The sequence below is a fragment of the Leptonychotes weddellii genome, chromosome 7 (genome assembly GCF_054177405.1).
Source record: "Leptonychotes weddellii isolate Sample4059 chromosome 7, ASM5417740v2, whole genome shotgun sequence".
Lineage (NCBI taxonomy): Eukaryota > Metazoa > Chordata > Mammalia > Carnivora > Phocidae > Leptonychotes > Leptonychotes weddellii.
The window spans coordinates 75,733,249-75,752,885 of record NC_138375.1 but is presented as its reverse complement, the minus strand read 5'-3'; the positions used below and the strand labels follow the sequence as shown (position 1 = coordinate 75,752,885).

Here is a 19,637-nt window from a genome sequence, read left to right as displayed (position 1 = left end):
AATCTTTCTTTCTCTCTTTCATCTGTATGAATGGGACTACCAGCAATAATGCCTACTTCTCGATTTGTGATGAGCACTGAAGATGACATACATAAAGTGCAAGCGTAGTACCTGCCACATGGTCCTGCTTGAAAAATGAGGGTGACTGGTATTGGAATATTTTGGTACAACCTATATGAACTGGAGGCTTTCTTTTATATAGAAAAAAAGACATTCATTCCCATTTTAGCCCGTTCTCCTACTTTCACAATACTAACTTCTAAGTGAAAGATATTGAGAAGACCTGCTCATAAGAAGCCTGCTTACCTTTCTGGAACCCAACATTTAGGTTTGACCAAGAAACCTGCTGACCACCCGAGCATTTTGGCACTATTGTTTCCACAGAAAAAGACATTTTTTTGTATAGCATGTGGTAACTTCTGGTTTATCTTCACATGTACTCTCAGATTCTATACTTCTAACAAACGAGTGGGGTTAGTAGGACAGAAACTGTTCTCTCTAAATCATGGACCTGGAAACTAAGGCTTGGAGAGGTTACCATTGTGAACTGCCCAAAGTCACCGAATTGGCAAGTGGCAGTGTCTAGACTCAAACTTATGTTTTTGGCTTTGGTTGAGTATCTGAATGAATGAGTGATTCAGACAGGGTCCCCTGATTTTGCATTTTAGAATACTTTAGTTGAGTTCAATAAACATTTACTGAGTTGCTCCTATATGCTAAGCACTGTGCTAGGTGTGAATGAGACATTTATTTTTGTTCTTGAAAAGCGTATAATCTAGTGGTATTCAGAAAATTAGAAAACAGAAAAAAAAAAGAAAACTAATGCTTTGGAATAGTTTTCTATGGTAGTGACCTCCTTGAAATGCTTTTTGGCATTAGTTCCCCAGAGGTCCACCAGAAGAGAGTTTATGGTGACCACAGCAAGGGCCTAGTGTAAGAGCGCAAATCTGAAGATCTCCTCCTGTGGTGAAGCCTGTTGTTCTTTCTGTGTTCTTTCAGTCACTAATAATACGCCAGCCAGTAACGGCGAGTGCTGGGGAAGCATTTGCTGTGGTGCCTGTAATTCTTCGCTTGAAATACCTTCCTTTCTTTGTGTCCATCTTTCCTTTCCCAAGAGAGCACAGAAATGTACTTTCTACTTTAGAAATGCCCAGTTGTTGGAACATCTCATGAGAAATGTATTTTTCCTTTCTTTGTTATCATTATATTTCTATTGTATTTTCCTCATTCCTTTTAGCATCCTCATGTTTCCCCAAATTTATTACTTATCTTTACTACCTATTGAACTGCTAATGCCTATTTGTTCACAGAATTACTTGAACATGCTCTTGGCATGAGAACTCTCTATTAAAGAAAAAAATCTGTCCCTCCTTGATAACTGCAAAACTTTTATCATAGCCACTTTGCTGTTTAGAAACTTTGCTTTTAAAAATCATTGATTAGTTTTCTGACTGAATCTGAGATCCATTTTTCTGTTCTTATCCCTGCAGCCTTCTGTTGTTAAAAAAGACACTGTTGATTACTTCTCACGGATGTGTTAGCCACAGCATTAGAATCACACACAATCCTACCAATTTCTGACTATTTTTTGTTTCTGCTTCCTCTTGAAACTATCTACTTGTAGCTGGAGTGTACTGGAAAGCACAGCAGCCTCAGAGACATAACTCCTGGGCACCTAGTTCTAACACTTCCTGGCTTTATGGTTCTGTGCTAATCGCCAGGCTGAGTCTCAGTTCCTTCACATAGAAGATAATATATGAAGCTAATAACAGTACCTATTTCACATCATTGTTCCTGAGGACTCCATGAGATGAATATGTGAAAGTATTTTATACATTCTAAAGCACCCTCCAAACGGAAATAATAATTTCCACTAATATTAATACTGAATGGAAATACTAATCTGAAAAACTAAGATTCAGATATGAAGTTTTTTTTTTTTAAGATTTTATTTATTTATTTGACAGAGAGAGACACAGCAAGAGAGGGAACACAAGCAGGGGGAGTGGGAGAGGGAGAAGCAGGCTTCCCGCCGAGCAGGGAGCCCGATGCGGGGCTCGATCCCAGGACCCTGAGATCATGACCTGAGCCGAAGGCAGACGCTTAACTGCTGAGCCCCACCCAGGCACCCCCAGATATGAAGCTTTTAAAAAAGTTTGTATTTTAATTCCAGTTAGTTAACATGTAGTGTAATATTAGTTTCAGGCGCATGATATAGTGATTCATCACTTCCATACATCACCCGATGCTCATCACGACAAGTGCTCTCCTTAATCCCCATCACCTGTTTCACCCATCCCCCCACCCACCTCCCCTCTGGTAACCATCAGTTTGTTCTCTGTAATTAAGAGTCTGTTTCTTACTTTGTCTCTCTCATTTTTTTTTTCCTTGCTTGTTTGCTTTATTTTTTATTTTTTTTGAGAGAGAGAGTGAGAGTGAGAGAGCATGAGCTGGGGAGGGGAGAGGCAGAGGGAGAGGGAGAAAAAGAATCCCAAGCAGGCTCCATGCCTGCAGAGCCCGACATGGGACAATCTCAGGACCCTGAGATCATGACCTGAGCCAAAATCAAGAGTCAGATGCTTAACTGACTGAGTCACCCAGGCGCCCTGTTTTGTTTCTTAAATCCCACATGAGTGAAATCATATGGTATTTGTCTTTCTCTGACTGACTTATTTTGCTTAGCATTATACTCTCCAGCTCCATCCATGTCGTTGTAAATGGCAAGATTTCATTCCTTTTTATAGCTGAAAAATATTCCATTGTATATATATGCCACATCTTCTTTATCCATTCATCAGTCAATGGACACTTGGGTTGCTTTCATATCCTGATTATTGTAAATAATGCTGCTATAAATATAGGGCTGCATGTATCCCTCTGAAGTAGTGTTCTTGTATTTTTTGGGTAAATACCCAGTAGTGCCATTGCTGGATCATAAGGTAGTTCTATTTCTAACCTTTGAGGAACCTCCATACCAGATATATTAGATTTTTATGTTCTTTACTCTTTAGATATATTCCAAGAGCTTGTTTTTTAGTTAATATCATTTTCATATAAGTGATTATATGTATATATTATATACATCTATATATGTAGGTATATACATGTATAAAAATATACAGTAGAAACTGACTTGAACCAAATTACAGGACAGCTTTACAGTTATAATCTACTGGCAATGGAAAACTTAATGCTTTCTCTTTTATCCATTTAAACATGAACAGGTGGGAAGTTTCATCTTTTACATCCAGTGAGCAATAAGGGAAGGGGCAAGAAATGTGGTTGGACTAGTGTATTTCCACTCACTTCTCCTAGAGAAAATGACTCTGTTGGTGATGTTATATTGCTCTGCGGTACAAAGAAAGCATGTTGTTTTCAAGTAGTTCAATGATGGGCAGTAGTGGTAACAGGACCAAGCAGCCTCAAAGGGGGAAAACGATTAGCTCAAGGAGAGTCACACTGCTCTCTCACTTCCTGCCCAGTCAACTCTTCAACCCACTGTCATCTTAAATGTTTGTCATAACACAACACTTAACTAGCAACTGAAATCATTTATTTGTTTATTTACTAGGTTTTTTTTTTTTGGCTTGCTTGTTAATTGTCCATAAGCTCTGACTAAAATGTAATCTCCTTCAGGTCGGGAACTCTGCTGTGTCTGCTGCTGTGTCCCATCACAGTGCCTAGAACAGTGTCTGGCACATACCAGGTGTGTACTAAACATTTGTTGACTGACTGACCGACTGACTGGTAAAGTCTTCTGAAATAGTTGAGAGCTCAGTAAATGTTGAATTGAATTAAAAATGAAATACATTTTTCTGAGATAAGTACTTAACTTCAAATGTTGTCTTCTCCAGAGAAAAGAATACACTATTATGAAAAAAATTTAAGAAAATTCAAAAATTCTTTCAATGCTTTTCAAAAAAAATATAGGTGCTAGGTTCCAAATACTAAAATGACAAGATAAAGCAGGTTTTTCTTCTAATCTGCTGATAGGTCTACTATTCTCAGGAACCCAATCCTTTGAGTAAAATGATCATAAAAAATATGATTGTTAAAAGCTTCTGGAAATACAAGAAATGTAATTTTAACTGTGTATTTGGTTAAAAATGGAATTTGCTGCTTCTTTATGGCTTTGATATTAATAGGACTCTCACTAAAAGGAGCTATTTCTATTCCACAGAAATAATTTTAAGGAGTCATGTACTATTCACATTTATTTTGGAAAAATATGGTAAAAAGAAGAAATAAGACACTGTTCATTATTTTCATCTTTAACATATTTTCACATTTAAAAAGATTTTAAAAGAAACAAAACACAAATGCAACAGCCTACACATTTTTCTTTTGTTTCCCCCCAAAAAAGAAAACCCAACACTACCCACAACACTATGGCAGATTTTTTGAAATTTGTTCAGGCATGCAGCTTTAAGCCCTTTAATAATCACTTACATGGTAAAACAAAACAGAAACAAAAACAAAACAAAAACTGATACCATCGTTTAGTCCAAACATTTTCTAAGTGCCTATATGCCAGACATTGATGGGTAGTGGGGATATAAAGGAAAACAAGACACAGGGCCCATCCTTGAGATTATGGTACCAATGCCCCCTTGGAGGGAATCCAAGACATACCTGTCTTATTCCAAGTTGTACTTCATGGTAAATGGCATTAAAATGAAATTTCAATGTTATATGAGAAGTTATATTTGGATGCATAAATTTTGCTTATAATGAAAATGACATTGCATTACAAACCTTCTAATTAAATTGAGAGACTATTTGTACTATACTGTACCTTCAGCTAAGTCAACTAATATAGAGACCCTTCTGCTAAAAACAACAGTAACATTTGCTATACAACGTGTACTGTTTTCTTTAAAATGATGCTTCTTATTTCTTCATAGATTTTTAGTAAATAAATGGCTATTATCTACATTAGATAAGCATGAGGATCCATATAACTTTTTCTCTGTGAAGGGTGAATGGCCATCTTCGATTATAGTAAGTTATAGTAAGTTATGGTAAAAATTAATGCAGTCTTCTATATGAGCCTCATCACTGAATCATGTCTTAATGTTATCTTACAGGCATTTATTTTATTGTATTTTATTTTTTTCTCCATTCTCTCCTCCTGGGCTTTTATTGGTCATCAGTAAAAAAGTTAACAGTATCAGGAAGAGAAATTAAGGAAATAATCCTATTTTTAATCACATCAAAAATACTTAGTAGTAAATTTAACCAAGGAGGTAAAAGAACTATACACTGAAAATAAGACATTGATGAAAGAAATTGAAGACACAAGTAAATGGAAAGATATTCCATGCTCGAGAATTTGAAGAATTAATATTGTTAAACTGTTCACACTTTTCAAACAATCTACAGATTCAATGCAATTCCTATCAAAATTCCCATGGCATTTTTCACAGAACTAGAACAAACAATCCTAAAATTTGTATGGAACCACAAAAGATTCCGAACAGCCACAGCAACCTTGAGAAAGATGAACAAAGCTGGAGGTATCACACTTCCTGATTTCAAACTGTATTACAAACTTAAAGTAGTCAAAACAGTATGGTATTGGCATAATAACAGATACATAGATCATTAGAATAGAACAGAGAACCCAGAAATAAATCCATGCATATTTAGTTGAAAATTTTCGACAAAGGAACCAAGAATATACAACGGGGAAAAGACAGTCTCTTCAATAAATGGTGTTGGGGAAACGACAGCTACATGCAAAAGAATGAAATTGGACCCCTATCTTATACCAAACCCAAAAATCAACTTAAAATGGATTAAAGACTTGAACATAAGACCTGAAGCTGTAAAACTTCCGGGAGAAAACATAGGGGGTAAACTCCTTGACATCAGTCTTGGCAAATGATTTTTTGCCTTACCAAAGCAAAGGTATCAAAAGCAAAAATAAAAAAGTGCAACCATATCAAATGGAAAACATGTGCACAGCAAAAAAAACAGAAACAAAAACAAAAAACAAGACCAAGCAGACAAGCCACCAACAAAATGAAAAGGCAACCTACGAAATGAGAGAAAATATTTGCAGATTACATATGTGGATAATTAGGGGTTATGAAAAAGTGCTCAACAGGGAAATGCAAATCAAAACCACAATGAGATAATACATTGCACCTATTAGAATGACTATCATCAAAAAGACAGGGATAAAAGTGTTGGCCAGGATGTGGGAAAAAGGGAACCCTTGTGTATTGTTGGGAGGAATGTAAATTGGTACAGTCACTATGGAAAACTGTATGGAAGGTCCTCAAGAAATTAAAAATAGAACTACAAAGTGATCCAGCAATCCCAATTCTAAGTATCTATCCAAGGGAAATGAAAACAGGGTATCGAAGAGATATCTGCACTCCCATGATCACTGGAACACTGTTCACAATAGCCAAGATATGGAAATAACCTAGGTGTCCATCAATGGATGAATAGATAAAGATATATAAATATACACACAGGGGAATATCATTCAGCCATGAGAAAGAAGGAAATCTGGCCATTAGCAACAACATGAATGGACTCTGAGGGCATTACGATAAGTGAAATAAGGCAGACAGAGAAAGACAAATACTGCCTGGTATCACTTATATGTGGAATCTAAAAAAAAAAAAAAAAAGTCAAACTCCTAGAAACAGAGAGGAAAAACGTGGTTGCCAGGGGCTGGGGTTGGGGGAAACAGGGAGAGGTTGGTAAAAGGATACAAACTTTCAACTATAGGATAAATAAGGTCTGAGGATCTAAAACATGGTAACTATAGTTAATAAGAATGCATTACGTAAATGAAATTTGTTGAAAGTAGAACTTAAATATTCTCACAAAAAAAAAGATAAATATTCAAGGTGATGGGTATGTTAATTAGATGGGAGGAATCCTTTCAATATGTATATCAGATCATCATGACGTACACTTTAAGTGTCTTAGAATTTTGTCAACTCTACCTCAAAAAAGTGAAAAAAATGAAAATAAAATATTTTAAAAAATCAACAGTATAAGGAATGCTAACTGGACTTCCTATAAATACATTCATGGAAGATATGGCCCATTATGTTAGTTAGTCTTTCTTGGATAAGAATCCCCGTAATTTCATTTCATTTCAATTTCAACCAACAATTTTTTCTAGGAGTTGGAGTCATGGGGATTAACAAGACACATGTGCTCACTGACTTCAGGGAGTTTACAATCTAATCGGGGAAGGAGACACTAAAATAATTCCATAAATAATTGCTCGTTTACAAGTAAATATGTGATGATTTCTTTGTTATTTATTGCAAGGAAACGATCTTTTCAGAAGAATGTATATGCTTTAGCTTTTCTAGTGAAGAAGATATTGTCAGTTATTATTTCCTTTTCCTTGACTGTAGGAAGCTAGAGATAAATTTTATGCTAAATTAATATAACTATCATAGGATTAAAGACTTGAACATAAGACCTGAAGCTGTAAAACTTCCGGAAGAAAACATAGGGTGGTGGACAATTATCTTTACCTCTAAGTAATTTTTTATATTATAAAATCCTCACTTTAATCATTATATCTTGTATAAGTCTTATTGCCTGTATAAGGCTGACCAAGGAAGTAAAGAGGGACAGGGTTTGGGGAGGGGACTAAACTGTACAGCATAAATAAAAACAACTATGTTTTCTTGAAGTTTTATTTCACAGTTACATTTGAAAACCAGAATTGTTCTATCTATCCACTGTTGTATAAAACAGTATATAATTATTTTAGTAGTTTCAACTCAAGAGTTGTCTCTAAACCTGTAATGGTACAAAAACTGGGGGATATTAATCGCTTTTAGCCCCATGACAGAAACAAGGGACTCATTAAAATTTCATGGAAGTACCATAGAACATATTATGTTAAAAAATCAGAATTTCATAATCTTTTGAAGCTCTGCAATACTTTAATGGTACTTCTAATAGTGCCTAACACTTGGAAGGGTTCCACAGTTTGGCTCCTATAAAGTAGTTTTTGACAGCAAATGTGCAGGAACCAGAATCTATACTGAAACTTGAATCTGAGCCACTTAGACATCATGATGTTGCCCAAATGTGAAGTGGTTTCCATTGGCAATACCATAATATCTTCTCACTGAAGCACGAAACTGAGTTTGGGGGATATTTAGCTACCAAAAGAAGCAGACATTATCTAAGCCTTGATCAGACAGAAAAAAATTGAAAATGACTTCCTGGCATTCATTCAGTGGAAAATGAAGACAAGAAGAAGCCAAATAAAGTTAACAGCTCTAAAAAGAGGCTAGAAATTGTGGTGCTCTAGAGTCTTCATCATCACTGCCATGCTCTTTGATGCCAATAAACGTTTATTGAGTTCTCACCATGTGCAAAGCACAATGCTAGGGGCTTTAGTTATAATGGTCTTGAAGGTCATGGACTTCTAATTTTTTAATTTAATTCCAGTGTAGTTAACATGTCATGGACTTTATGTTATGCCTCCCTGTAAATTCCCTGTGCCTGGCACAGGGTTTTGAGGATAGCAAATATCAGTAAGGATGTATGGATTATGTGAATGTGACTGCAAGGGGGGGCTTGGAGTCTAATTGGGAGTTAGGAGAGAAGTGACTTCCTTGCTAGCAGAGGTTGTTATCTTAACCCCTTTATACTATTTTTATCTAGGACAGTGTCTAGCATATAACAGGTACCTAAAAATAGCCAGTTAATCAATAATGAGCAAATAATTTTGTAAAAAAACATTTATTGAACATTCACTATGCTTTAGATGATTTACTATGTTGAACTCTCACAACAGGAAAGTGCTGTTATCTCCATTTTAGAGATGACATAGCTCAAGTTTATAGGGGTTGGGCAACTTGCTCAGTTTACCCAGACGTTAACTTGTGGAGGCAGGATTTGAACCCAGGCAGTCTGATTGCAGTTCACACTCCTCACTATCATACTGTACATATAAAAAAACCTCAATATTGTCAGGTAGCCTATGGTAAAGGTCAGCTGAATGGCAGAGATAGTAAGTCCTTTAACTTTAGAATAAGAAGTGATTACTGAGGACTTTTGGGCAATAGGAACAACCTTCTGTAGAAAGTAGAACTTGAGGTGGGTTTTGAAAGAATAAGAGTAATAGTTAAGTCCTGCGGAAGGAAGAAGAGAAGCAGACAAGGGTGGATGGAGATGCTCAGATGCAGAGAAGAGGTAGACTCATTTGGATAGAATGAAAGAGTTCGGGTAGGACAGTAGTAGAAAACCTAATTAGAGATTTAGCAAGAACAAGAGAGCGAAGGACTTAAGAATTTGGATTTCATTCTTTAGGCAGAAGTGGAGCCAACAAAGTTTTTCTCACAGAGAAAGAGGTGTCAAAAGCTGCTTTTTAGGAAGCTTTGTAGGTTATACAGAGGGTGAGAACTTAGAGCCCAGGAGACCAGGTAGGTGGAGGTGAAGAAGACCTGGACTGAGATAGCTGGCAACGGCAATGGAGAAAAAATTACAGAGGAAAGAGAAAGAAAGAACCAAGAAAACTTGACTGCCTTGATGATGAAGAGAGGGATGAATCAATACCTGTGTGACAAATACTGATATTGTCACTGTCAGAAATGGGGGACATTTAGGAAGAAGAGTTGGTTTTTGGATGATTACTAAACTTCTAATTTAAACCTCTTGATTCCTAGAGACTTAAGGCATTTATTAATCAAATAACTTAAACATTTGGATACTGTTATAAGCCAGGAACTGGGCCAGATATAGGTGACAGAATGGTGAGCAGGAAAGATATGGTTCCTCTTTTCACAGACTTAGAGTTTGTGAGAGGAGAGAGGCATTAAGTAATTATAATAATAGTGATGAGTTTTATGATGGTGATGAAATACAGAGTATTATGGGACCATATGGTAGGAGCATACAGGGAGTGTAGCCTGAGACTTCCTTGAGGAGTGACATTTAAGCAATGGATCATGTCAATAGTTTGGTTAACAGTTAATAGTTTGGCTCATAGTCCCCATATCAGGGAGTTAACCTGTGTGCTATATAGCACATGTTATATATATATATATATATATATATATATATATATGTATATAGACATATATACACACACACACACACATATACTAGAGGTGTCAGTGATGGTATCTGCTCACCAACCACCCCTTGTAGTAAAACTAAATTGATTACAGACCTGTTTCAAAGGACAGCAGAAGGGGTGTCTTTTTTTACCATATAACCCTGCACCTTCCATCCACAGCTGACTGAGCCTGGGATGGATACTGATCTAAGTGCAGTCAATCGATAGGACCATCATCTATGATCTGAAGCAAAGAGATGCAAAAAAAAAAAAATAATAATTTCCTTAAGAATTGAATGGAAGAAACCAAGGTATTGGCGGGGGCCTGCAGCTGAAGTAAAGTCAGAACTGGAGAGACCCAAAGGCTATTCATTTGCCAAAGTTCTGAGTGGGCAGAAAGAATAAGCAAGAGGAAAAAGCTGGTCCATCTATAGTGACTAGAGGCATGACAGAGAGAAACAGATTCCTCTAGAGAGATACATGTCTCATGAGAAACAAGTGGCAGGAGTAGAAGCTTTGAACAGCAGTATTAATTGTCAATGACTTTCCAATGACAAGACAATGAGTACCTTCACAATAACTCTTATTCTGTTCCTTTCACTTTAGAACAACATTAAAAAGTCCAAATGGCTTAAATTACAATTTCAGTACAGAGTTCAGTTCTTTTTTTTTTTTTTTAATTTGAGAGAGAGAGAATGAGAGACAGAGAGCATGAGAGGGAGGAGGGTCAGAGGGAGAAGCAGACTCCCTGCCGAGCAGGGAGCCCGATGCGGGACTCGATCCCGTGACTCCAGGATCACGACCTGAGCCGAAGGCAGTCGCTTAACCAACTGAGCCACCCAGGCGCCCCCAGAGTTCAGTTCTTATATTCTCTGTACGAACCTTCTTCAGGAGACAAACTATAAATTCAATCCAAGCTAGCTGAGTGGATCTCTATTGCTTATAGACAAGAGGGCTTAATTAAACACATTATCCCCTCATGGATAAAAGTAAGCTAAAAAGGAGATACTGTGTTGAGTTCAGCTACCAGGGTAAATAAATTATTATATATAAAAACAAATCTGTTTGCTACCTTTAAATGTCTTTAATTGTCATAATTATAGCATGCCTATCTCAACACAGATGCATACGATATATTCTTAGGAAAATTGTCACAACTGTTCATACTTACACTCAAGTGTTATATTTGTATGCGGTATACCATACACATATACATGAAATGTATTTATACACACCTAACTAAATATCTGTGGTAAGACATCAATTATACAAACGACAAACAAAATTATATGACTTCCTTATAACTTTGTGTGCATGCCAGGAACACCGAGATGATAATGCTCTTGATATAATCACTGTCTCTTTTCGCACAGCCTCATAGTGTATCATGGGGGAGAGATGAGATTCAGCAAGCCTATGCACCATAACGTCATCTTTTGAGTTTTACCCCTATCCTCTTATTCTGTCAGCCACTCTCCTCTATTTTCCTCAACTGTGCTTTCTCCATTCTCTCTCCTGGTTAAAACAAAACTATAAACACTGTAGTCAAACAAGTGATAAGACAATTAGGGTATCTGTGTCAAACAGTTTTTATATGCTAAAAATATGCACTTTTCTATAAAGTTACCATTTGGGACAAGGGTAAGGGAGCTGAACCAGTGGTTCTCCTTCCCCTGAAAGGAAAGCTCTTGGTTTTTCATTTTCAATTTAGCCTAAACTCAGTGAATTACTTCAGCTTAGAAGGAGATGAGAAAGAAAATTAGGAGAGAACAAGAAGTGATTTTTAACTGGTCAAGGGGGAGGGATAAGTAGGCTTAACATACACCCATCTCTCCCCTGTTCCATGCACGGGAGGCTGTGGGACAGACTGAGCCAGGAAAAACTTGTCCAAGAGGATTTATAACAATGGAGCGGGACTGTCCTCCTTCCATAGCTCAGCTGGGCTTTGGTCACGGAAAGTGGAACAGAAAGTGAAAGGAGAAGGAAGGAGAGAGATCACCCTGCTGTTCAGGCCTTGGTGACAAGGAACTAAAGGTAATTTACCTATGGTTAATTATCTGCGTTCTCAAAACAGTGGGTTGTTTCCCTAATGGAATAGCAAAAGTTGCAATGAAAAATTATACCTTTTTGTCCAAGTACAAGGAATTTGGTTCCAGATATAATTTCTTCAACAGTGAAGATAACTTTTTGAAAAAAATGAAGGCAGTATTTTATAATGTTAACTGCATTTATTTAAAACTCATTTAGGGGCGCCTGGGTGGCTCAGCCGTTGAGCATCTGCCTTTGGCTCAGGTCATGGTCCCGGGGTCCTGGGATCGGGCCCCGCATCGGGATCCCTGCTCGGTGGGAGGCCTGCTTTTCCCTCTCCCACTCCCCCTGCTTGTGTTCCCTCTCTCGCTGTGTCTCTCTCTGTCAAATAAATAAATAAAAATCTTTAAAAAAAAATAAAAAATAAAACTCATTTAATTTTACTGTAATAGAGGAAAGCTTACCAAAGGGGCTATGAATCAATAATGTTCTGATAAACATTAATTTAGTAAGGTAGGTGTTATAAAATATATTCTCTTGGTTTCTAACATGCTTTAAAAAATCACATGGATCATAATATGACAACATATATACATAATATGAATTACACAAATAAATAAAAGGTGCAGAAATAGATGTTCAGCTCTACCCTTCTGACACATATTATAAGACCTACATAATAAGAGTAGACTGAAGGCATCATATCATTTTGGGATTTATTAATGCATTTCTTAGTGTTTTTTATACACACACAAACACACACACAAAGGGATTTACCTTATGAATTCACTTTAGCTGTACATCTAGAGGGTTGACACGTGGTTAAAAAAAAAAAAAAGCAGCCCTAAACCTTTGTTTGCCTCCTTTAATAATGAAGATAATAATGAGTGCATGGTAAGCAATTTTATTTTAAAGGAAACCAACTGAGTCACAGAGAACAGATTTTGCAGTTTCTGCAACTATCCAGTTTCTGCATAGTGCCTAGAAGCGGCTAGACGTACGTACCCCAACAGCATTTTACATCTACCTGGATTAATAGGATATGTTACTAAGATACTATCCATGCTTCCCAACAACCTGGACAACATTCAAGTTTGAAGAAAGGAAAACATGAGGTAGAAGGAAAAGGAGATAGACTGGAGCCAGAAACATAAAGATCTCAGTTCCAACTTCAAGAAAACACAAACCAGTTTTTTTAATTTAGGATGTGAGCTAACAGAACAAACGGGGGACAGGTACATGGTGTTCTATTACTATAGACACGTCTTCCGCGTCAGAGTTTATTTTACACAGAAAACTGCAAATAAATAATGATAAGACATCATAGCGTGTCTGATAATCTGTGACAACAATTCTAACGCTGTCACTGGAGCCACTGGAGAAACCTGCACATACTGAGCCCTGACCCACCGAACCTTTTATCTGCATGTGTACTCTCCATAGGCCAAGCAAATAAAGGCCAAATGATAATTTACACATGAATCAACTTTCTTTGCAGCATGGGCACCAGAGACGTTTCTTTTCTCTGTTACTGAGAGAAAGGCAGCCAGGTCTAAGCTTGTCTCATTGGAAATCATACAAGGGAAACAGAGATTTGCAGGAAGATGGCAGATCGGCAAAGGGAAGCTGTTCTAAAAGTGTGATAAAAATGGCAGCCACAAAGGACTAGATGAATATTTAGTTTGAAAACAGACCTGACAGTAACAATGAGTCTTTATCCTATTCAAAACAGGTAGTGTCACACAAACTGAAATGGAGATACAATCCTGATAGAAGATTACATAAGATACCTGGGTGGATAGCTTTAAAGACTTCCACCTTCATTTGAATAAAATGTACACTCACGGGTCTTTTGCATCTAGATCTTATTCAGAGTACATATAGTTATTTCATGTGAATGACATATAGATGGTATGTTGCCCACTTTGATAATGAGAAATAAATCAGTCAGGATGATTAAAAAGAAGGCTTGTTCATTAAAAACAGGGTACACATTTTATACCATGGAACTTGTAAAGGGAAAAAAAAAAGGAATTTTTCTTCAACCCAGACCCCTTGGTGCTTAGGTCAACTTTTACAAATTCATTAAACTATCAAAGTATTCCTATAGCTTTTCTTACAGGAACATAATAATGAACAAAACTTGTCCTGGCTCATTTAACAGGGGAATGGAGATTTACTATTAAATTTGTGTTAATAGGCCATTCCAAAGATGATTATATGATCTCCTAGCAAATGACAGGTACTAACTAAATCAATACAATTCATTTTTATTCCCTTATTACTACTTCTCCAGCTTTGTGTTTGCCACAATCTACCTGTGCCCGGGAATGCTTTCCTACTCAACAATGTATATCCCTGATTTTCTTCAAATTTGGTTTACAACTCATGTTCAGGAACCTTTAGCTTAAAGTTCCAGTTTTAGTGTGGTACTTACATGTAGACTATCAGTAAATGCTGCGATGTACATGGACTCTCAACATACAGTGATAGGCCGAAATCTTAAAAATAAATTTTACTCATGAGTTGTAAATACAGGAAATGTGGTATACTTTGTGGTTCATAAAATGAAATTTTGAATTTTTATTCCTGTCGAGTGCAGAAATGGATCTGTAAACTCCATGCCACAATCCATGCTCTAAGACAATGCCAAAATTACTAAGTGTTAGGGGATTAAGTCATATCAGTTCTTGGCGATGAGTTGCATATGTCAAAAATCCTGGCAGTGAGCAGGTCTTTTATATTACTTAATTGTTTCTCTCTACCGTTTATGAGTTTTTTTTTTTAATAGTATGAGGTGTTTTTTTTTAAAAAAATCCTTTCAACTGCCTCTCTTACCTCTTTTCTACTTGAGTTGAAACCCTCTTTTGACCCACCTCTCTTCTCAATTGCCTATTCATTTCCCTACATTCTGGCTGTCTAGTAGTTTTTAAAGTCAAAATTAGCATTTTCCTTAAAATGAAAGCTCCATTACTACCATTTTTACGTATCCACAACCTCTTATAGTGTCTAAGATAGTGTTAGCCATCAGAATATTTTTGAGAACTCTCAACAAAATAGATTTGGAGGGAATGTTCTCCAACATAACAAAGGTCATATAGGACAAGCCCTCAGCTATTATACTCAATGGTGATATGCTGAAACCTTTTTCTATAAGATCCGGGACATCTTAAGATGCCCATTCTTGTGACTTTAGTCAACATAGTACTGGAAGCACCAGATTAATTAGTCAAGAAAAAAAGACATAAAAGTCATCCAAACTGCAAAGTAAATATGTTTCAATTTTCAGATGACATGATAGGATACATAGAAAACCCTAAAGACTCCACCAAAACACCACTGAACTAAAAATACTGAATTCAGTAAAGTTGCAGGATACAAAATCAATATACAAAAAATGAGCTGTGTTTCTATACATTAACAACAAACTATCAGGAAGAGAAATTTAAAAAAAAATCTCATTTACAATAGCATCAAAAGGGATAAAATACTTAGGAATAAATTTAACCAGGAAGGTGAAAGATCTATATAGTAAAAACTATGAGACACTGAAGAAAGAAATTGAAGAAGACATAAATAAAAAAAAAAAATACTGTGTTCATGAATTAGAAGAATTTCTATTGTAAAAATGTCCACACTACCCAAAGCAATCCATAGATTTAATACAATTCCTATCAAAATTTCAATGGCATTTTCCACAGAAATAGAAGAAACAATCCTAAATGCTATATGGAACCAAAAAGACTGAATAGCCCATGCAAACTTGAAAAAGAACAAAGCTGGAGGCATCACATTTCCTGATTTCAAAGTATATTACAAACCTATCATAATCAAAACAGTATGGTACTGGTACACAAAAGAAGACACATAGATCAGTAGAACAGAATAGAAAGCCCACAAATAAGCTCATGCATATATGTCAACTGATTTTTGACAAAAGAGCCATGAATATACAATGGCGAAGGGACAGTCTCTTCAATAAATGGTGGTGGGAAGACTGGAAACCATTATCTTGAAAAGTTATCTGTACTCCCATATTCATTGCAACATTATTCACAATAGCCAAGGCATAGAGACAACTTAAGTGTCCACAAACAGATAAATACATCAAGAAAATGTGGTCATATATATACAATGCAAAAGTATTTAGCTTTAGAAAAGAAGGAAATCATGTCATTTGTGACAACATGGATGAACCTGGAGGGTATTACGCGAAATGAAATACGCCAGTTGGAGAAAGACAAACTGCATGGTATCACTTATATGTGGAGTCTTAAAAAAAAAAGAAAAGTGGTTGAGTTGCCTGGAGCTGGGAGTGGGGATGGGGTAGGAAATAGGGGGAGGGGTTGATAAAAGAGTACTTCATAAAAAACAACAAAAAACCTCTTGAGAGATGCCTACTGTTGAGGACAAACCTCAGGATATATTTTTGAAAGTCAAGTCACAATTTACCTAGTGATAATCATTCTTATATTAAGCTAATGAAAGGGTAAATTCATAAGACAGTTCTTACACACTTCAAGATGAATTTCATGACCACCAGACACAACAGCCTGAAATGTCACTTTTAGTGACCTCAAAGACATAAAGTTTGGACGGTAAAGAAGGAGCAAAAAAAGACTAAATTAGAATGCCCATGATTGTATACTTAAATTTATGAAATCTTTGATGAATAACGTCGGTTACTAAATTTCTCTTTATATTGCTTTCTCACAAGTAGATTTACTTTTGCCTTTTTTTTTTTTTTTGGTTAAGAAAAATTTACTCTAATTTGAAAAGTGATATAAAAACATTGTGTTGACTTGTTATTTTATTTGTAAGGCATAAAGGACTATGAACTGCAAATGCAAAACAGGTGCCTCTCCCCATATGTAAGGATAACAAAAGAACAGGGATAGATTTTGGCTGACAGAAACTTTTTTTTTCTGGGTTTAGAATTTATTTTTTTTTAATTAACATATAATGTATTATTTGTTTCAGGGGTACAGATCTGTAATTTATCAGTCTTATATAATACCCACTGCTCATTACAACACATACCCTCCCCAAGGTCCATCCCCATCCCCCCACTCCACCCCCCTCAAGCAACCCTCAGTTTGCTGCAGAAACTTTTAAAAAGCAACATGGGGGAAGAAAGCAGGAGCTTCCCAAAGTACAAAACAAAGCCAGACAGAAAAGAAAGTGTAAATTTGAATCAATTTAATTCAATGCATTTAAGGTGCTATTTAAGTTTGTGTTTTTTTGTTGTTTGTTTGTTTGAGTTTTAGGAACAGGGGATGGCATGTGTATATAAACCTAGAGATATTCCCCAACTTCATTTCATTATGTATTTTGTTCTTCAGCATCATTACATTTGGTAAGACCACCTTCTTATCAAAGTCTTCCCTCTTTGTCTTATCATTCATCCTGTTCCCTCCTTATTGATCATCAGATGATGAAAGAGACAATGGTTAGCTTTACTAGTGTCAATATATAATGCAGACATCGCATCCACTTAATCTACCAGGTCTGTCGATCTGCCATGGGGGAAACTGGACTGGTCTATAATTTGATGTTCACACAAGCAAGCTGATAATTGCAGAGAAATTTGTGATCCTCAAATGTTTCAGTAATGATTTTGGATAATACTGGTACTTTCTGAAGTATCTAAATTAACTTGATGGGACTATAACTCTAAAAGTCATCCTAATTTGCATCTTTGAAGTAAAGCACCAAATCTGTCCTTTCTCAATTCTGGTTTTATTACTGCTATGCTATCAACATAAAAAATGAAACTAAGAACCACTCTGCCACAGCAAATAACCTTGCTCCTTAGAGTTGTGAATACATGAACAATATACCCAGTACACACAAAAAGTTACCTTTTAGAGAGGTGATAAAACTCAAGAATTGAAGGATATGATTTCCAGACAATTACACCATAACACTAAAATGGTAAAACTATGGTCATGGAAGTGGGAAGAACTAGTAAGAATCTGGGAACATCTATCTCTTCTTTATACCTGACTGCCAAAAGGTATGAGAAGCTCTTTTTTCCAAGTCTGAATGGGGCTGACTAGGAAAAAAACTCCTGTTTTTGCAAAGGTTACTTAGTGACTGGGAAGAGAAGGTATAAAACAGAGTTTCTACATTTATAAGGCAACATTAAGCTGTGAATTCTTAATAAAATGTTATTAAAATTCTCTAACAGAGAAATCAAAGGAAAAAGAACTTGCTTTCAAATTATGCGTTCATCGTTGGGGCTACTGAAAACCTGCCCATCACAGCAGCAAACAGTCGATCTGCATCCTTCGCGTGAAATCTGCATTGGTTAGAAGTGGCGAAGTTGGAGGGTGTACACAGCCTACAGTAGTCAATGATGAGTTTTATAGATCCTTATATTCTAGTCAAATAACTTCTAGTTTATGTTACAAGTCTCATGTGCTGGTGAAAGGAAAATTTTAAAGTCATGCATTTGCTGTTTTTCTTTCTTGCCATGAAACCTCTCTCTGATCTCTAGAATGTTTCCTTAAATAAGTGTTTAAAGATAAAAACAGAGCATGGTTCAATGTCAAAATTTTACTTGCAATTTTCCTTCCCAAACCTATTCTTCTCCTAGCACTTCCTCCTCTCAGTAAATGACACTGCCCAGATGTTCAAGCCAAAAATCTAGGAATCATCCTTCATCTTCCAATCCCCTCACTTCCCGTGTCTGAAGGACTAAGGCATGTTGGGCTCTTCTTCCTATCTCTACTGCTACCATGATTCAAGCCACCATAATCTTCTGCCTAGGCTATACCGGAACAGCTTCCAAAGTAAGCAGCTGCTTACAGTCCTGCTACCCTACCAATCCATTTTCTCTCTATGAATTAGATCCAACACTCTCTAACTCGAGAACCTCCAATGGCACCCTGCTGTACTTAGAATAAAAACGAAATTCAGACTCTAAGTCTACAGATTCCTGAATAAATCTGGCCCTTGCCTTTGTCCCCTCCTCGCTCTCTGTGCTGCAACAACATGTGCCTTCTTTCTGTCCCTTTCTGTTTCCTTGGTCTGTGTAGAGTAAATCTGTGGATCTTCACGGCTGATGTAAATCCAGCAGCCTTTTTGAGGGTCCAAGAAAAATACTTAGCATAATTCAGGGCCACACACTGTGTGTGTTAGTTGCACTTAGAAATGCTCTTAATGTCATTAAGTATAGGAAAAACCCTAGATTATTTTAAATCCCACAAAATGAATATCCACATAGGAACAATTTAAAGTACCATTTCATTATTTATTTGTTGTATTTAGTTATGTATAATGAGTGATGTAAGATTATAAACATAATAGGTCTTACATATATTTCTAAATGTGTAAAAATTATGAGTTTCGGAAGGGACAGACTTTCTCAAGGACAATAGGCTTCCATTTATATATAAGAATCAAACTGTGAAGATGTCAATGCTACCTAGAGCAATCTACACATTCAATGCAATCCCCATCAAAATACCATCCACTTTTTTCAAAGAAATGGAACAAATCATCCTAAAATTTGTATGGAACCAGAAAAGACCCCGCATAGCCAGAGGAATGT

General features: G+C 36.4%; 1 protein-coding gene across 5 annotated transcripts in view; it reads right to left on the bottom strand.

The window, feature by feature from the left end:
* The window catches only part of ARB2A (ARB2 cotranscriptional regulator A), a 388,449-nt gene that overhangs the window by 28,073 nt on the left and 340,739 nt on the right, over window positions 1-19,637 (bottom strand). The window contains exon 10 of one of the 5 annotated variants that reach the window (XM_081826569.1): window positions 7,495-12,463. The exons of the other annotated variants lie outside the window; for them this stretch is intronic. Coding sequence (XP_081682695.1) covers window positions 12,348-12,463 — 116 coding nt within the window. The 3' untranslated portion in view covers window positions 7,495-12,347. Of the gene's footprint in view, window positions 1-7,494; window positions 12,464-19,637 lie in introns of those variants that run through there. 5 annotated transcript variants of the gene reach the window in all.